Raw genomic sequence first — 18,930 nt, 5'->3', positions numbered from 1 at the left:
AAGCTGTATACAAAAGAAAATAGTTGAACTGGAATGCATGAGTCAGGCTGCAGCAGCCACAACAAACACTCTCATTCTCATTCAAACGCACCAGTTAAAAAAACAGCACTATTTTTCTACACGCCTCGGTTAATGTGAAAGCCAGCATTTGGCTACGTGAAAGGCTCATTAGTTCCTCTTCATTTTATGATATAGTTACCTCTTCGGTTCATAATGAGCATGGAAAGCAAAGAGACAGCACGCTCCAGCCTTCCCCAGCATCTCAGCCACACATTCATCTGGAAGCTACAAACGCTTCGCTTTGCATATTATCACCATCTCATGCAGGCAAACAAGATTCAATCTACAGTAACAACAGATGTTCAAAAATACATGCAGCACTGGTTGTTTTATTGCATTCATTATGAAGCTTCAGTTTAGTTGTTTTCCTGATTTAGACTTTTCATGAAAAAAATTTAAAATAAATATATTTATGAAACTAATGAATTAAATCCATTTAACTCTGCATGGAGTTGTAAAACAAATCAGGCTCAGCGATAAATTAAGGTGATGCAAACATTATTGAATCAATATTTGCATATTACTTTCATTAACAATGTGTGCTTGTGTTAAATTACCATTAGTTTAGTAGATTCACAGTTTATTTCAGCAAGACTGGGAACCACAAATGTAACCTGTAATACTGTACTTTCACCCACAACTCATACTAAGTCAGTAATTTTTAATTAAAATAAGTAACATATATGTTTTTACCATGAGGTAACATATATGTTTTTACCATGAGGTAAATAATTACCTCATGGTCTTTATAAAGTATAAGTGCAGAGCTATAGTTTGAATTTGTGGTTATTGTATTTCCACAGAGCCTTGTTTATCTGTTCTGAGGTATTTCGCAGCAACTTGTTTTGTTGCTGTCTTTTTAAATGGTAATGAGACATTTCACTTCGCATCACAGGTCCAGGTAACAGAACCTTGCACTCCATCCAGTTCACCCATTTTTGTAGTTTGACAACAGCAATACAATTATTTACTAGCAGAGAAACTGTTTTATTACAAAGTTGATTAAACACGTCAACAACAGAGGACTTGTCTATGTCAGAGCAAGAGTCTGATTGAAGACAACCAGCATGCAGAACCACACATTCAATGCATGCATCATAATGGTGTTATTAGTGCATTTACACTCTCTAAATATAGTAGACAGTTTAACTCATATGTCATAGCAGCTAAACTCCTATAACATCGAGTTTAACTATAGTTTAGCATCTTCATGAATGTTAGGTATCTATTAAAATATTAATGCTACTACATATGAAAGAAGTAAACAAAGCCTCGATATACTTAACGGGCATCAAGAACATCATTGAATGCATTTGGATCATGTGTTCACAAACAAAGCCAAATAATTATATAAAAAAAAACACAGTTATATCCTAAAGGAAGGAACTAAAAGCTAGCATAGAGCGCTATCAAAAGCAGAAGGCTCAATGTTACTATCAAACCCAATGGCCAGGACCTCATAATAAACACAAAACATTTATGTCTAAATTAAGTTTGCTGTCATTTTAGTGTCATTAGCAGCTTGCAACTTTTCTGTGTACCTGGCTTCAATAAAGAGAACTGACCCTCAGTGGAAATTTTTCAGAAAATCCCTCTCAATACTGGTGGAAGTTGTTGAAGCTTCACACAAACACAGGAGAATTTTCACTCTGAAGTGGATATATTTCTATTGAAAACAAAAATTTAACCAGGCACTTCGAAGAGACTATGATGTTGGGGGAACAATGAAAGAAAATGTGCGCATTAATACATGCCAGAATCAAGTATTTTGACTTGTCTACTTGGCATAGCTTAACTTAGATCACAAAATTTCTGTGAGAAGTAAAATGATGGCTTCACAAAACTGTTTAGCTGGAAGTTACAACCTTGTTTAGCAATTCCATAGCAATTGTGTGACATCATAGACAAGAAAACATTATAGGCGAATGAACAGACTGAAAAATATAATCCCCAAAAATATAAAAAAATCTACACTAGGAGAGAATAATTTAAAGTACAGTACTTGCACTCATCGGCACGCAAAGTGTAAAAAAAACTATTTAAGGGGTAAGACAAAGTGGATTTTGCATGTTGTCATCTTTAAATTTCTGCTATATGAAGTATAATTCAGGAAACAGACAGATCATTTCAACAAAAGCTAATGCAACTATTACATAAAACTAGATTTAAAGGGAAAATTTGCCGGTTTCTTAAGATGGTAACTTTGACTCCAACTGAAAACAAAGGGATTATAGAATACTTGTTTATGCCTACAAACATATGTCCCTCAGATTAAAAGAAAAATCTGAGGGACAGAATTATTCCCTAAGAATTCCCTCAAAATAAATGGCTTAAACCAAAAAAAAAAATGTTTTAAGCTCTTAAATAAAATGTAAGCTTTAAACAAAATGCACCAAAGAAGGGGCTGTTTATGGATGTGCTAACAAACCAACAAAAGCTGGAGCCTTCCACTTTTTTGCATTAGATTATTTTTATAACTGAAAAATTAATTTCATCACATTCATGTCAAGATCAGATCCTTGGATAATCAAACAGTTCAGTCAGACACTACAGATCTCAGTTAGCATTTTAAAAGTGCAAGTTTCTGACAGAATGATAAAAAAGTATGGCTTGGTTTGGATTGTCAGAAGACAGAACGTTTTTTGTCTTCAAAGGCACATGACAGCAGAACCTGAATGTTATGACATGTGGAACAAAGAGCTTTGGACAGAAATCTACCAAAAATCAAGCAATTCTGATTATTTGAGCTTTGGGTGAACTAAAAGCTACTATGTAAAACCACTGAATCCAGGATGAATTTAAGTACAATATTTTAGGCAAATTTACACCTTGGTCCAATCGTGCCAAAGACAAACAGCAACTCTACTAGAGAATAAATAAAAACATACAGAATCAATGTGTTACATACATTGATTCTGTATGTTCAGCCAGATAGAAAGGCTACAGTGGGACATTGCGAGAGCAGAGAGCAGGTCTGAGAGGCTCAAATGAACTGAAGCAGCATCCAGAGTGTTTCCAGATTCCTTCCAAGTGATAAATTCATACAGAAAGCCACATCTCCTTGTTAATGTGTTTAAAACGGACGCCATAGGACATTATATCACAGACTGGTTATCATAAAAGTGAGTCATCAATGCATCATTTCACTCTAAACAATAATCCCACTGGATCTTTTCTTTTTCAACAGAAATCTCAACAAATAAAATACCCAAATAACTTCAACTTTCAATGCACATCAAATATTACTGAATTTTAATATGTTTTCTTTATTAGTTGTTCAGGGAGGTTTTCCTTTAAGTCCTGAGAGACATGTTTCAAAAATCTAACTACCCACACTTCTAAAGCAGATTTAATTAGAGTTTTTCTCAGCAATTATGAACACATTTCTAAAACTGTACGACAGAGGACCAGGTGACATTTAGAGAGGGACTGTTGTTCACACTCACCAGCAGAAACCTCTGATCTCTGTCGTCCTGTGCTGTGGAGGGTCAAATGAAGCCAGCTGTTGCTGATCTGCAGCTCTAGTTTCTGTGGGCTGGGGTTTAGCTGCACTGAGAGTAGAAACCCGTCGGGGTTCCAGGTCCTGAACTGGAAGCGAACAGTGAATTCCCCCGTGGGGGGAGCAGCAGACGGGAGCGACAGGAAGCTGCTGCTGGAGCTCAGGAAGGTGCAGGCCACCAGCTGGGGCGGCGAACATGAGAAGGTCACGTTGCCCTGCAGAAAAAACAAAAAGAAGATTTACATGCATCTTTAGTAATGTGTCAGCCGAGGACAAAAGCTGCAAATGTCATGACCTTTTATTAATTATAGGCAACATCTTTTTCAGGTCCACTTACTATGGTTAGTTTAACATAATTACAGAAAATGGCTACCACAATACGAGATATAGATATGAAAATAACAACAAATGGGAACTGAGATAATTATATGGATTATTTGACATTTCTAGACAAGACTGAAACCAAAGTTACTCCTAATAAAATATGTGAATGAATATGCAGACAGTGGTTGTTTTGACCCAGATTTTCAAAGCATGAATCCATAAATAAAACATTGTTTTAAAAAAACATTCAGAGTTGTGCATAACATTACCCTAATGTCTAACAATATTAGACAATCATCAGCATAGTGCCAAAATGTGAATGCAGATGAGGTTGATACTTTTCATTCAGTACCATCCTGACGTAGATACTGAATCGTCCACTTGTGAAATCAAAAACATGTCTCTGGGTTGCAGCTTTTCATCCAATCCCACTATACATATAATCTTAATTGTGTGTCGGGCTGCAGTCAAAACCCAACCAGTCATGACTGTTGAGGTCAGACTCCTATCAGTCCTACAACCCCGCAGGGCAGCACACAGCAATCACAACTCTCCCACTCTCAATGTGATTCCCTCCCATCAGCCCCGGGGAAATGGTCCCATTGAAATTCCATTACAGCTTCCATCATTCCCGTCTCCTCCACCTCTGCTTCTCTAGTCAGCAAAGGCCTTTAATGCAACAGTTAAAGGCTGTGGGTGTCTCATTTGAGATGTGGCTTGTAGCTCTTTGACTGACCCGTCTGATTGGTGTGGGAGGAGACTCTCAAAAATGCACTCAGACTTAATCACAGATTAGCCGGAAAATCACAATGGCTGTAATGATTGTTTATTCTCCATTTGTGCCTCTGACAGTCTTTATTCAGTGTCTGGATAATCACAAATCTTCAAAAGAAAGGAAAATGTGAAAACAACAGCAAATACCTATCAGAATCTGAAAATAGTGCCACCACCAGGCCAACAATTGAACTGTTTGTGTCAGTAGTTTCGGTTGTTTCTGTGTTTGCTTCTGATCTTTGATTAAATCAGTCTTGATTCATTTTTTCCTTTTGTTTATCCCTAATTATTCCTTGCCAGATTAATTTCCCCGGTTTTCTCTACCTGGCACTCTGCTGCCGCTCTCTTTCACCCACTTGCAGCCCTTTAGCTAATTAGCCCATGTCATTTGTTCCAGCGTTCACACCTTTTTTTCCTTTTATTCCTCACTGTTCCTCTAGTTAGGGCTGCACAGTGGCGCAGTTGGTAGCACTATTGCCTTGCAGCAAGAAGGTCCTGGGTTTGATTCCCGGCCCAGGGTCTTTCTGCACATTTTCCCCCTGTGCATGCATGGGTTCTCTCCGGGTACTCCAGCTTCCTCCCACAGTCCAAAAACATGACTGTTAGGCTAATTGGTCTTTTCAAATTCTCCCTAGGTGTGAGTGTGTGTGTGCATGGATGTTTGTCCTGTTTGTTTCTGTGTTGCCCTGCGACAGACTGGCAGCTGGAGATAGGCACGAGCAACTCCAGACCCCACTTGGGACAATGGTGAACAGACAATGAATGGATATTCCTCCAGTTTGAACTTGTCTATATGAAGTTGTAAATTCCCACCCGTTTCAGGCTCTTGATTGCAACATGTTGTCACTTCTGGTTAGCCGGACTCATTAGCGTATATAGGCACCGGGTGTGAACGCCAAGTTAAGTGTGTGTCAGGTCCATTGTTGTGCACAGTTGGCTGGCGCCATGCTTTTCGGTCCACGATTTAGATTATGGATAAGGTAAATGGATTTTTGATGTCACATGTTGCTGGTCCTGTGAAATGTCAGATCGCTTTTATTGTTCCTACTAGTTTTCTTATGTGATTTCTAATTGTACTGTAGGGAGAATTTCAGCAGTTTACTGCAGCATCTGAATGTGTTCTGTGTGGGGATTAAGGTACTAGTTTTTCATTTTACCTAACACAAAGGCATGCAACATAGAATAAAATACCAAGGGTTTTTTTTTTTTTTTTTTTTTTTTTTTTTTTTCCCTTTCTTCCCCCTTCCCTTTGACACGGAATTTAAGCGCCTGTTATCGCCGGACTCCGCTGTCCGTTTAACCACGGGTATTCGCCGGGCCCCGTTGCCCACAACAGGAAAAAAAAAAAAAAAAAAAAAAAAAAAAATTACATACATATCCACAAATGCAACTCTAAACAGGTGCGTTTTTACTTGAGATTTGAAGGAAGTCAGGGTTTCCCCTGTTTTACAGTTTTCTGGAAGTTTGTTCCAAAGTTTTGGTGCATAGATGCTGAAAGCTGCTTCTCCTCTCTTGGTTCTGGTTCTGGGGATGCAGAGCAGACCAGAACCAGAAGACCTGAGAGGTCTGGAAGGTTGATACAACAACAGCAGATCTTTGATGTATTGTGGTGCTAAACCGTTCAGTGATTTGTAAACTAACAACAGTATTTTAAAATCTATTCTTTGAGCTACAGGGAGCCAGTGGAGGGACTTTAAAACTGGTGTTATGTGATCTATCTTCCTGGTTCTAGTGAGAACGCGAGCAGCAGCATTCTGGATCAGTTGCAGCTGTTTGATTGATTTGTTGGACAGGCCTGTGAAGATGCTGTTGCAATAATCAATGCGACTAAAGACAAACGCATGAATGAGTTTCTCTAGATCTGGCTGAGACATTAGTCCTCTAATCCTGGAGATGTTCTTCAGGTGATAGAAGCCGATTTTGTTACTGTCTTTATGTGGCTCTGGAGGTTCAAGTCCGAGTCCATCACTACTCCCAGGTTTCGGGCCTGATCGCTAGGTTTTAGTTGTAATAACTGAAGCTGTGCATTGACTCTAGATCGTTCCTCTTTAGGTCCAAAAATAATGACTTCAGTTTTATTTTTGTTCAGTTGGAGAAAGTTTTGGCACATCCACACATTTATCTGCTATAAGCATTTATTCAGTGATTGGATGGGTTTAGAGTCACCTGGTGACATCGTAATGTAGAGCTGTGTGTCATCCGCATAGTTGTGGTAGCTAATATTATTTCCTGTTATGACCTGAGCTAGTGGGAGAATATAAATATTAAATAAGAGGGGTCCTAGGATTGAACCTTGGGGTACCCCACATGTGACCTTTGACCTCTTTGATGAGAAGTTTCCAATTGAAACAAAGAAATCACTGTTCTTTATGTAGGATTCAAACCAGTCGAGCACCGAACCAGAGAGTCCGACCCAACTTTCAAGTCGATTCAGTAATATGTCATGGTCGACAGTGTCAAAAGCTGCACTGAGATCAACAGAACCAGCACCGTGGTTCTGCCACAGTCCGTATTTATATGGATATCATTGAATACTTTTACGAGGGCAGTCTCCGTGCTGTGGTGAGCACGAAAACCAGACTGGAAAGTGTCAAAGCAGTTGGTCATCATGAGGAAACTATTTAATTGTTTACACACAGTTTTTTCAATAACTTTGCTGATGAATGGGAGGTTTGAGATTGGCCTGTAATTCTGCAATAGTGATTTGTCCAAATTGTTCTTTTTTAACAGTGGTTTGATGACTGCTGTTTTCAAAGCCTGGGGGAAAACACCTGATGTAAGCGATGAGTTTACGATTTGGATCAGATCAATAGCAATAACAGGCAGGACTTTCTTAAAGAAATGTGTGGGTAGGACATCCAGACAGCAGGAGCTTGAACTTAATTGACTTATAATTTCTTCTAGAGTTTTATAATTAAGTAGTTGAAAATGGGTCATTTTTTCTGTATTTGTTTTGTTTTGGTACAGCAATGGTTCTGGCTTTGAAGTTGATGTGCAGATTAATCCTCTGATTTTTTGGATTTTGTCTGAAAAGAAATCAGAAAACTTATTACAGGCATCATTAGATTGGAGTTCAGGTGGTAGCGTCATAGGAGGGTTTGTGAGCCTGTCAACTGTTGCAAATAAAGTTCGAGCATTATTGATGTTTTTGTTTATGACATCTGCAAAGATGTCACTAAAACTTCCATGTTTTAGTGTTAAGTGATAGTTACGTAGTTTTTCTTTGTAGATGTCGTGATGAACATGAAGTTGAGTTTTACGCCATTGTCGTTCTGCCCCTGCGCAGACTTGTCTTGCAGACCGAACTATTTGTGCATTTCTCCATGGAGATTTCTTCAGTCAAAACCTTTACTTTAATTGGGGCAATGAAATCAATGATATATGAAACTTTAGACTGAAAATCATCTAACAACTGATCTACATCATTACAGCTTAAGGGTGAGGAGGAAGAATAGATTTGATTAAATGTTTCTGCTGTGTTTTCTGTGAAAGAACGTTTTGTGACAGTAGCTGTTTGTCCAAGTGGGTCAAAGAATAAAGAACCTTCAAAGATAACAGCAAAGTGATCCGACAGGGCGACATCAGTTACAGAGACATTGGAAATATTCACACCCTTACTGATAACCAGGTCCAGTGTGTGTCCTTGAGTGTGTGTTGCCTGTTTAACATGTTGTGTTAAACCAAAATTTTCTAAAATATCAGAGAGCTTTTTTGCTCCTCTGTTTTCGGGTTTGTCCACATGAATGTTAAAATCACCAACAATTATTAAACAATCATAATCAATGCATATGAGAGAAAGAAGATCATTCAAGTCAGTAAAGAAATTTTCCACATATGCTGGAGTTTTGTATAAAGTTAGTGTCAAAGTTCGTTTGAAGCCTTTAACCTGAATTCCAAGATACTCAAAAGATGTGAAATGACCGAAAGAGATTTTACTACAGTTTATGGTATTTTTAAATATAGAAGCCACGCCTCCTCCTTTTTTATGTTTTCTATTCTCACTTAAAAAATTGTAGTCAGGAGGCGCTGATTCAATGAGTACAATTTGGTCATTATCGTCATTCAACCATGTTTCTGTCAGAAACATAACATCAACATTATACTCAGTGATGAAATCATTAATTAACAGAGCTTTAGCACAGAGTGATCTGATATTTAAAAGAGCTACTTTAAGTGGCTTGGAGGCCAAAAGATTTTCAGTCTGAGGTTCCTTTAGGCAGGGGATCACTCTGAGGTTTGAATTAGGACCGCTGTATTTCATATTTCTATTTTTTGTAAATTTTCTTGTAGTGATCCGGACAGGTAATGTCCTGTTCTGCATTTCCAGGGGGCCAGATGCATTCTGGAGGAAGACGGGTGTAAAGATAATATCTGGTCCCCGGCCTCAGACCTCAGAAACGCAGAGTGATGGATCCCTGGGAGGTCAGGGGCAGGTTGCTTAAATGTAGTGAGGTCTGTAACGTGAGTACTAAGGAGAGACGTGCCGAGGCGAACCTGTTGATTCATTCCATCTGTAAATTTAAGAAACTCTGGTCCGGAAGACATTTCTTCATTGGTATCCATTGAATCCTGTGAATGCTTGGAGGAGCAGAGAGGGAGGGGGGAAGGAGCGAGGGAAGCAGTCGCTCCATCTCCAGTCGATTTATCAGCTTGTTTTGGAATATTGTGCTCCTGATCCGGGGAGCGTTCCATCCTGGTCAGACATCCTTGAGCCTGTTCTTCTGACGCGATGATCCTGTTGCTGTCCTTGTTGATAAAATAAAAAAGGTTTGCAGTGAGTAGCTTTATCCCATGTTTATTAAGATTGCGTCCTCCTCTTCCAAAAAGGTGAAAGCGCTGCCAATAGATCCAGAGGTTATCGATGAAGGTCACTGAGCTGGTAGAGCAGGTTTTAATCAGCCATTTGTTGATCGTGCAGCCTGGAGTGTTTTTCGTCTCCCCATTGAGGTGATGGAATTGGACCACTGAGAAATAACTTCATTCTCAGTTTTCCCATAGTGTCCAGAAGAATGTTAAAGTCCTTTTTTAGAATCTCAGACTTTTGCTTTGCCAGATCGTTGGCTCCAACATGCACAACTAAAGTCTCAATATCTGGCTGATCAGTGGTTAGAGAGAGCAGTTTGTTGGTTAAATCAGATACAGTGTCACCAGGAAAATACATCACTCTTGTTTTCCTTGGATTGCAAACGTCACTGATTCCCTTTACTGCCTCATCTCCAACAATAAGCATTTTTGGGTTACCTTTAGTTTTCCTGGTGGTCGCTTTGTCCTTTGGAGCTTTGGGGGATTGATGTGTTGGTCTTGCCTCACTGTTGATGTTTGAAGGCGAAGTTTCACTCAGAGGCTCAGGCTGGAGTGCAGAAAATCTGTTTTTCAGTGGGATTCCCACAGAGTCAGAATGTTTTGAGGCTCTTGCTGGTTGCTTTGTCCATGGGAGCGGGGTCGGTGGAGGCGTTTTAGTTGCAGCTGCTTGTTTGTCTTTCTTTGGCGGAGCAGGTGTTGAAGTTGAAGGTGGGTTTCGGCTCAGAGCCGGCCACGCTGATTCGTCCAGGTGCGGGGTTCTCCCTGATAATCGTCTCATCGGATCCGCAGTGCGAGACTCCCGTTTGGCTTGGCACCCAGAGCGTTCCAGGGTGAGCTGCTCGGTGCAGGGCGCACGACCTCTCCGTTGATTTGAGGAAGAGTTGTTTCATTTCCACAAGTAGCGTTGATCTCAAAGTTCACCTCCAGTAGTTTAATCTTCATTTCTATAAACTGAAGTCGTTGTAAAATACTGCTCATGTCCTTGGGGTCAGCCAGAGGCATTTTGCCCTGGTTTAACTTGGAGGTAAAGAAAAGTAAGGTGAAAATAAAAGTAAGAAAATCCCCCAGTCCTTAGGTTTGGAAAAATCCAGTTAAGATGTCAATAATGTAAATATAACTATAAAAACTGTCGCCTTAAAATTAAAAAATAATTCACAAGCAGAGTTATCAGTAAGGACGAGAGAGAGCAGGATAAGCTGTTCCTCCTTCGGCAGTCAAATTATTATGGTCAACAGACAACTTATTGTCCGTGTTAATTTGCATGATTATTAACTTGGGTTGCAGTTATTTTTGTTTGAATCTCAGATTGCTTCTGTCCTGTGTTTTGTGCTCTATCAGGTTTTAGAATTAGAATAATAAAGTATATTTTTAAGTTTGTAAAATAATGCATAAATATTTTTGTACACTACTTCCGTTTCATCATTTGTTAGCCCGACTTACTTGAGTATTTTTAATGGCGAAACCCTAGACCATTTAGTATTTAAGAGGTCTACTAGTTGGCTTTACGGCCACGTCCTCTTCCACATTCCGGGCCCCTACGTACCCGGTTACTGGTCGTTCCTCCTCTTTGAGTTTTCCTGGCTACTTGTAAGTATTGTTCATCATGATTTTGTCACATGTATTCCTTGTATGTGCTTACTCTGCTTTTTTGTCTCAATTTGAATGAACAGCAGAGATACTTGTTAAAAAATTAATCACATTTCCTGATTTAAGTACTATTCATCCTGTAGTGTCTGAATACAGGTTATGCATATATGTCTAAGTAACGGAGACCCAAGCTGAGGTCTCCATGCTATGAGTGATGTAGTGATGTAGTGTCTGGACACACAAAAGGATATTTTGAAATGATTGGAAAAACAGGTCTCACTCCAAAGACTTTGAGTTTGGAAAAAAAATCTATTGATTCAGTCTTCCTGAAGGCACAATGAAGAGTCCAGAGGCTCAACGAGACAATACAGCCCAGGACCCACATAAGGCATCAATGTGAATGCGGTCATATACTGACTGGATAGCTCAATACAGAAGTCATCAGTCTTTCACCCTACCTCATACCATGAGAGATACTAAGATGCGTAACATGCCGGCTCAGACGTCGCCCGGCCAAACAAGGTCTGCGTCAGGTGCTGAGGAACCAGAGCACCTTGATGACAAATGGGCTACTGGAACAAGACGGAAATGGGCGAGAGGTGAAAACTTGGATCTGTTGGTTCAAGTAACCCTAATCAGAGAGGTTACATGCAAAGACTTGGGAAAGAACGGTTACTTTGACATCCCCAGTCAACACTAAATGCTAAACAACTAGTAGCTCAGTGTTCCAAGATCCGCAAATGACAATTGCTGTCACAAGTTGAGATTGATGAGGTACAACACAAATGCTACAGCAAAAAGGAGGAACCTGGATGTCAGAACTGTGGGGACTTAACTACATATGCGGCCCCGATAAATGAGACAGCTGCTGACCTGAGAGAGAGAATCATGACCCAAATGATAACCAGACTTCCAATTACAACAGAAAGTCTCATTGAAAATGTGAATGCAGCATTGAGAGCAATCATGTATATCAATGAGTTGATATAAAACTCAGCATCAACAATCCTTGAGATGCTTGGCGATAAGCAACCAAAAGGGTTACATGGTGAAAAACAAGATAACAAGGAGGGAAGTGAGCCAAATATCAGAGCTCCACAAGGGTGCAATGAAAAGACCAATACCCAACTGCTACAAAGTGGTACTCACCCTGAATGGTTAACTGAAGGGCATACAATAACCTGCCTCTCCACAACCAGTAAATAGCAGGTTTACACAGTTGCCAGAGACTGCAAAACCCAACACACGTACCTTTTTGGTTTTATGACATTATGGTCCACACCACCAGGATCTACAGCACGGACAATGGGATGTAATTCAGACTAGAGAAGTGTGGTCGGCTGGTCACAAAGAGGGGGAAGGTCCTCCGCACAGAAGGAGTCTCACTCCGACAAGGAACAATAGCAGACATAGAGGACAGCTACAAGTACATAGGTATACCACAAGCAAATGGCAACCTCGATGAGGTCACAAGAAAAGGAGCCACAGCTAAATACCTCCAACGAATAAGGCAAGTCCTGAAAAGCCAGCTCAATGGCAAGAACAAAATCCGTGCAATAAACAGCTATGCCTTGCCAGTAATAAGTCACCCTGCTGGAATAATTAGCTGGCCAAAGGAGGAGATAAAACCCACAGATATTAAGACCATAAAACTACTAACCATGCAGGGAGGGTTCCACCCCAAATCCAGGACCCTGAGATTGTACATGAGCCGCAAGGAAGGAGGCAGAGGACTAGTGAGTGTGAGAACCACTGTCCAGGACGAAAGAACTAAGATCCATAAATACATCAGGGACAAAGCCTCAACAGACAATGTGCTCAGTGAATGTCTCAGACAACAGGGAACGGAGGTTGAGGTGCCAGAGATACCATCATGGGAGGACAAGCCCCTACATGGGATGTACCACCAGCAAATAACCCAAGTGGCTGATATCAGTAAATCCTACCAATGGCTGGAAAAAGCTGGACTCAAGGACAACACAGAGGCCCTCATCCTGGCCGCCCAGGAACAGGCCCTAAACACCAGAGCAATAGAGGCCCAGATCTACCACACCAGACAAGACCCAGGTTGTGCAAGGAGGCCCCTGAGACAGTCCAGCACATAACAGCAGGGTGCAAGATACTGGCAGGAAAAGCGTCCATGGAACGACATAACCAAGTGGTAGTGTACAGAAACATCTGTGCAGAATATGGACTGGAAACCCCGAGATCAAAGTGGGAAACACCCCTAAAGGTGGTGGAGAACACCAGAGCTAAGATCCTGTGGGACTTCCAGATCCAGACAGACAAAATGGTAAGGGCGAACCAACCAGACATTGTCGTAGTGAATAAACAACAGAGGAAAGCTGTTGTGGTAGATATAGCAAAACCAAGTGATTGCAACATCAGGAAAAAGGAACATGAGAAACTGGAGAAATACCAGGGCCTCAGGGAAGAACTGGAGAGGGCCTGGAAAGTGAAGACCACAGTGGTCCCTGTGGTCATCGGGGCCCTCGGGGCAGTAACCCCCAAACTGGAGCAATGGCTACAACAGATCCCAGGAACAACATCAGACATCTCAGTCCAGAAATGTGCAGTCCTTGGCACAGCCAAGATACTACAGGACCCTCAAGCTCCCAGGCCTCTGGTAGAGGACCCGAGCTCAGAGGATAAGAACCACCCGCGGTGGGTGAGAAGGGAATTTTTTTATAAAAGTGAATAACATGTTCAGACATAAAACCTATAATTATCAATTCCACCAACATGCATATCTGCAGTCAGAAGAAATTAGTCAAAATTGAAAGATTGGTTCTGACCCACAATGCCTATGAAAATATTCACTTTGGTTGTTTTACAATTTTATTGTACAATTTTATTGCACAGCCAAGATACTGCGCAGGACCCTCAAGGTCTCAGGCCTCTGGTAGAGGACCCGAACTCAGAGGATAAGAACCACCCGCGGTGGGTGAGATATATATAACTTATATAACTTCAAGTAAATCAAATTTCTGTGAAATCAAACTGTCCACTTAGAAATCAAACTGATTGACAATCAATATCACCTGCTGTTGTGCAAATGGAATAGACAATAGGTGGAAATTATTTTTATATTTATTTCATTCATTCAGATCTAGGATGTGTTATTGGAGTCTTCCCTTCATTTTTTTGAGCAGTGTATATAAATTACATTATATATATATATATATATATATATATATATATATATATATATATATATATATATATATATATATATATATATATATATATATATAAATTCCCTTCTCACCCACCGCGGGTGCTTCTTATCCTCTGAGCTCGGGTCCTGTACCAGAGGCAGGTCCTGCGCAGTATCTTGGCTGTGCAATAAAATTGTACAATAAAATTGTAAAACAACCAAAGTGAATATTTTTTATAAGCATTGTGGTTCAGAACCATGGTAGTAAGGTTAGAAACAAATGTTTTAGCTGCTGCTCCGATATTGATTATCAAAATAAGCATTGCCAGGTCAAAGTTTTTCAAAACTATAGAGATCAGCAGTGACAATCACTATTCGCTGATTGGAGGATTTTTAAACTGTAGCTTTGCTAACTAGTAAGATGTTCAAATCTGCATAAATTATTCCAACTAACTCTGTTCATAACACAGATTGGATCAATGGAATGCAGGGATACTAAAACTGAAGGTTTAATAATTAGTTTGATGTATGCCACTGGGAGACCCTGATACTCGTTCATGGACTAATAATTTATTTTCTGCAGTTTCCAGTCTCAAAAGAGGCATACCGTGAAAAAAAGAGAGGAGTCATATTAAGCTGTCCCCCTGTAATGGCCTTAAAAAAATGCTATAAATCCATATTTTCATTCTATACAGGTGTATCATTTCTATAATGATGCAGCTGTTTCAGAATGACCTAAAAGAATTTCACTTTTGTTCCTTCATCTGTTTAAATGCAGACATTGCTTTAATCAGCGTTGGTAATGTGTTTCATCAGAAGATGGTAGCTTGTGCTGGTAGTTATGATTTAGTGAGACTGTTAAACTCCTTACTGACAGCGTTCTTCAGAAACACTCAGGAATGTGTATCATAAATAGTGCACATTTACTGCAGCAGAAACTGTGGGAGGATTCATGCCGTCTAAAGAATTATTGATGTTTGAGACATTAAACTGTCATGTTGATTCTTAGGTCCATCAGATATAAAACCATTTTATTATTATTATTACTTTTTTGTCTCCAACTGCATTTTAATATCTGTTTACAAACCATTCTTTAGGCGCAACGTAGAGTTAAGAGTGTGAGCAAAAGTGTATTTAAAACTTTAATACTAGGAATATGTTCAGTGGCATTCGAGTATCAAATGTAGTTCATTAAAGCAAGATTTTTTTCAGCTTGTAAATCTGTGAGTTTATTGCGGTCTCTCTTGATTATTCCTCTAAGGTTTCTCCTTTTTTAATTTATTTTTTTCCATTCATTGACTGAAGGACTTTTATGAAGCACTGCTGATGTAGTCTGTGCTGCTGCCAGAGTTCTGACCAGCACCAGAAAAATGGATCACATAACCTGTTAAATACTTACTGGCTCCATCATAGAAAATAGATACATTTATAACATTTTTTTACTGGCCTCTAAATTACTTTGGATTGTCTATCGAATGGTACAACATTAAGAGGTTCAACTTGCCTTACTCTAGATTTGTGTTTCTGTCATGTTTGCTCCTAACCTGCAGTAAGTCTATTGTCATCTTATGTAGTAAAATGTTACCTGTGTCACAAGCTGCAACTGAAACCCACAGCATGACCCACCTACCATATTCTATAGTTTTCTTCAGGCACGTGCAGAGGGAGGGGGGGGGGGTGAAACGGATTCGAGCTCCTGCCCCTTTTATCCTAGATGCCCCTAGTGCCCTTTTTGAGTTTTTTTTCTTTTTCAAATTTTTTTTTTTACATTTTTTAAAATTGTTTTATCTAAATGTCAGGAGACCTGCTTTTGGCCTCAGCAATAATATTTAGCTAAATATGATAATTAAATCTGGAAAGACTCAGACGGAGAAAAAGGAAACCATTAGAAGAGTTTATTGAAATACAAATTAGAGTCTTTGGCGCTCGAGCCCCAGCCAAGAATACCAATTATCGCAAACTTTGCAATGGGCTCGGATGAGCATTCCGCATGGTGAGAGGAACGTTATCCCCCCGGGACCCGACATGGGTGGTGGAGCTGAGCGAGTGGAGGTGAAGGGGTGGAGATGGGTTGAGCTCTGCTGGAAACTGAAGACGCCATGGATGATGGTCCTTATCAGCTGGGACTTGGGCGGTGATTGGACATGTCGCATCTTGGACCAGCGTTGATTAATCAACAGTGATGAGCATGCCGCACCGGTTGGATGAGAAGAGTCTTCCAGTTTGAATTTGCGCCTCGGCTTCATTTTAGCAAAATAAACTACTCTGGCTGCCTTCAGTCTAATAATGACTCTCAGTTTCTCTTCCTCCATGTTGTTCAGATACCAGGGTGAGGAGGAGGGGTGGGGGGAAATCTGAGCCTCTAACAAAAATATTTTTTATACACTGGTTTGTGAATAAAAACATAGGTCTGATGTTGACATTAGAAAAACTTTTTCTGTTTATATTTTCATAATTATCCTCGCAATAGCGGGAAAAAAAAACCCTCCTTGCCCCTAAACACAGAAATGCTTCGGCTGCAGAGAAAACCTCTGACTTTACCGTAATTCTGCTAAAAGCCCAGTTCTACAGGCAGTCTGGGTCGGTCCCACCAACAGATAGAAAGAATGTCTAATTTATATCAGATATCCTGATTAAGACACGGTATCGACTGTCACCTCGAGTCGTGACACACCTCAAAGCCCCGGTAACACCTGGTACCACCTGGTGACTGTTGGCTCTGCTTCTCCTTAACGTTACTACCAGGTAGGTTAAAGCAGCTGCTGACGGGATCTGGGCTGGAGGTGAACGGCTGTAAATAGAAGTTATTGCAGAACCTCAAGTGTTAAAGGGAGATTCGGTCCAGAGCATTTAGAGGTCACAAAATAAACATCAGAGAAAATACTGCAGCAATTAGAACCGCAGCATAAAGCCAAACATGCTACAATTAAATGAATCAAAATGTCCCCAAAGTATCGGCGGGCTGACATAGGGCAACCAGGGGATTCCAGGTAGATCACAGGTGAATGCAGGGCTGGCCCAAGGTAATATGGGGCCTTCGACAGAACCCTCCTGTCCTACTATTAAATGTTGATAAGGTGAATATACGAGAGGGAGACCAGGTTTATTGGCCGAGTTTAATATCAATCACTGTTATTGGTTATTTGCTGTGATGTATTTGTGAACAAACCCAATTCAAACACAAAGAATACACCATATTGTAGCCATGGTAACACAACAATCAAACTATCAAGATGATTATTTAAACATTTACAAAGTAAACTTCCTAATTAAATCCTAAATGTACTATTAATTTTTCTCAGCTGAATCCATTAAGGAAAATTTAATAACATTGTCATTCTCTATAAATGAATGCTGCAGATTTAGATCTATGGTCTGTGTTACCATTAAACCATTTCTGGGGGCCCCTGAATGTGCACGGCCCTGGTTTTCTTCACACATGTCATCACCCCCTTTACTCTAAAGTTCAATTTTAAGATGATTAATTAACTTGATTTATTTCCAGCTCTCAGATCCGTTACAAATATGTGGTTAAGTTAACATGAAACATTGATGTGAGTCTACTGAGGCAAGACAAGTCAAAAACTTTCAACCTGCTACAGTAAACAAAAGTTATTGGGAGTGTTAAAAGGCTACTAAGTTCAAGCAAACAGAAAGGAGACTTTCCTACTCTTCTGTGTGTTCTGAAGCTTCATGAGTAGAAATCACTTTATGTGCAAGGATGTTGCGATGAGAACATTTCTAGGGATCAATGCTTCAATGCTTCTGCGTTTCTCTTTGTGTATGCCCTGATTTGTCAAACAGACGGCCATTCACACCGAACCAGGTTCTGGTTCTGGTTCTGTTGGTGGTTTCTTCCTGTTGAAAACAAAGTTTCCTTTGTGGTGTCGAAGCATGCATACTCAGGATGAGGATTTGGTACAAAGTCAATAAACAAATACTTCTCCACTGTTGATGCATGTAGTAAGTCAACCTGTTGGGTTTCCCTCGATAGAAAATGTTGAAATCATTAAGCTGAACTTGACTTGTTTGATAATTAGGATCAGCTGAAATGTGTGTCGCTGTAAGAATCTTTTGATTTAACTTTTGTTATTACCAGGTGCCTTGAGATGACATGTATTGTAATTCAATGTGATATAAAAAAACTGAATTGAATTAGATTACAGTGTGCATTAATTTGAACACAGGATACAGTGGAGTCACACTGTATCCTATGTGACTCCAAACACAGGATTCAGTTTTGAGGTGATAATTTCCTTATATTTCTTTTCATATCTCCCACACCAAGTGAGGGTTTGAACTAAACATAATAATCATTATTATCTTTTGCTAGTACATGTAAATATTCACATCTCTTTGGGTTCATCTCTCAATGCTCTTTCAGAACTGTCTCTGTTCTGTGGCCGTGAAACAACATCCTGTGGAATTATACTGGAGAGCCATATATGATTACCAAAATAAATCGTTAACAGAATTTTTTTTTTCTCCTCCAGTAAAATCGCCCACTCTGCCTCTCGCCTACACATGAGCTCATTCGCTCTCCCTCTCTATTTCTCTGTCTTGTTTTCTCTCTCTCATATCATACCATCAGTTTACCATCCTTGAAAACTGTGCTGCGAGATAAGCTTTACATGGCAAAGTGATATTTTATATTTCTGACTTTTTAAAGGCATTTATGAGTTCTTTGAAGAGAAGCAACAGAGATAAAATTGACAGTGAGCTTAAA

General features: G+C 39.9%; 1 protein-coding gene across 1 annotated transcript in view; it reads right to left on the bottom strand.

Moving 5' to 3' along the window:
- Positions 1 to 18,930, bottom strand: part of cntnap5a (contactin associated protein family member 5a) — a 199,469-nt gene that overhangs the window by 98,439 nt on the left and 82,100 nt on the right. The window contains exon 8 of the mRNA XM_055022388.1: positions 3,507 to 3,774. Within this exon, the coding sequence (XP_054878363.1) occupies positions 3,507 to 3,774 (268 nt within the window). The remainder of the gene's footprint in view (positions 1 to 3,506; positions 3,775 to 18,930) is intronic.

This window comes from Poeciliopsis prolifica, unplaced genomic scaffold (genome assembly GCF_027474105.1).
Source record: "Poeciliopsis prolifica strain line A6 unplaced genomic scaffold, Auburn_PproV2 SCAFFOLD085, whole genome shotgun sequence".
NCBI classification, from domain to species: domain Eukaryota; kingdom Metazoa; phylum Chordata; class Actinopteri; order Cyprinodontiformes; family Poeciliidae; genus Poeciliopsis; species Poeciliopsis prolifica.
This window is presented reverse-complemented; position numbering and strand designations above follow the sequence as displayed.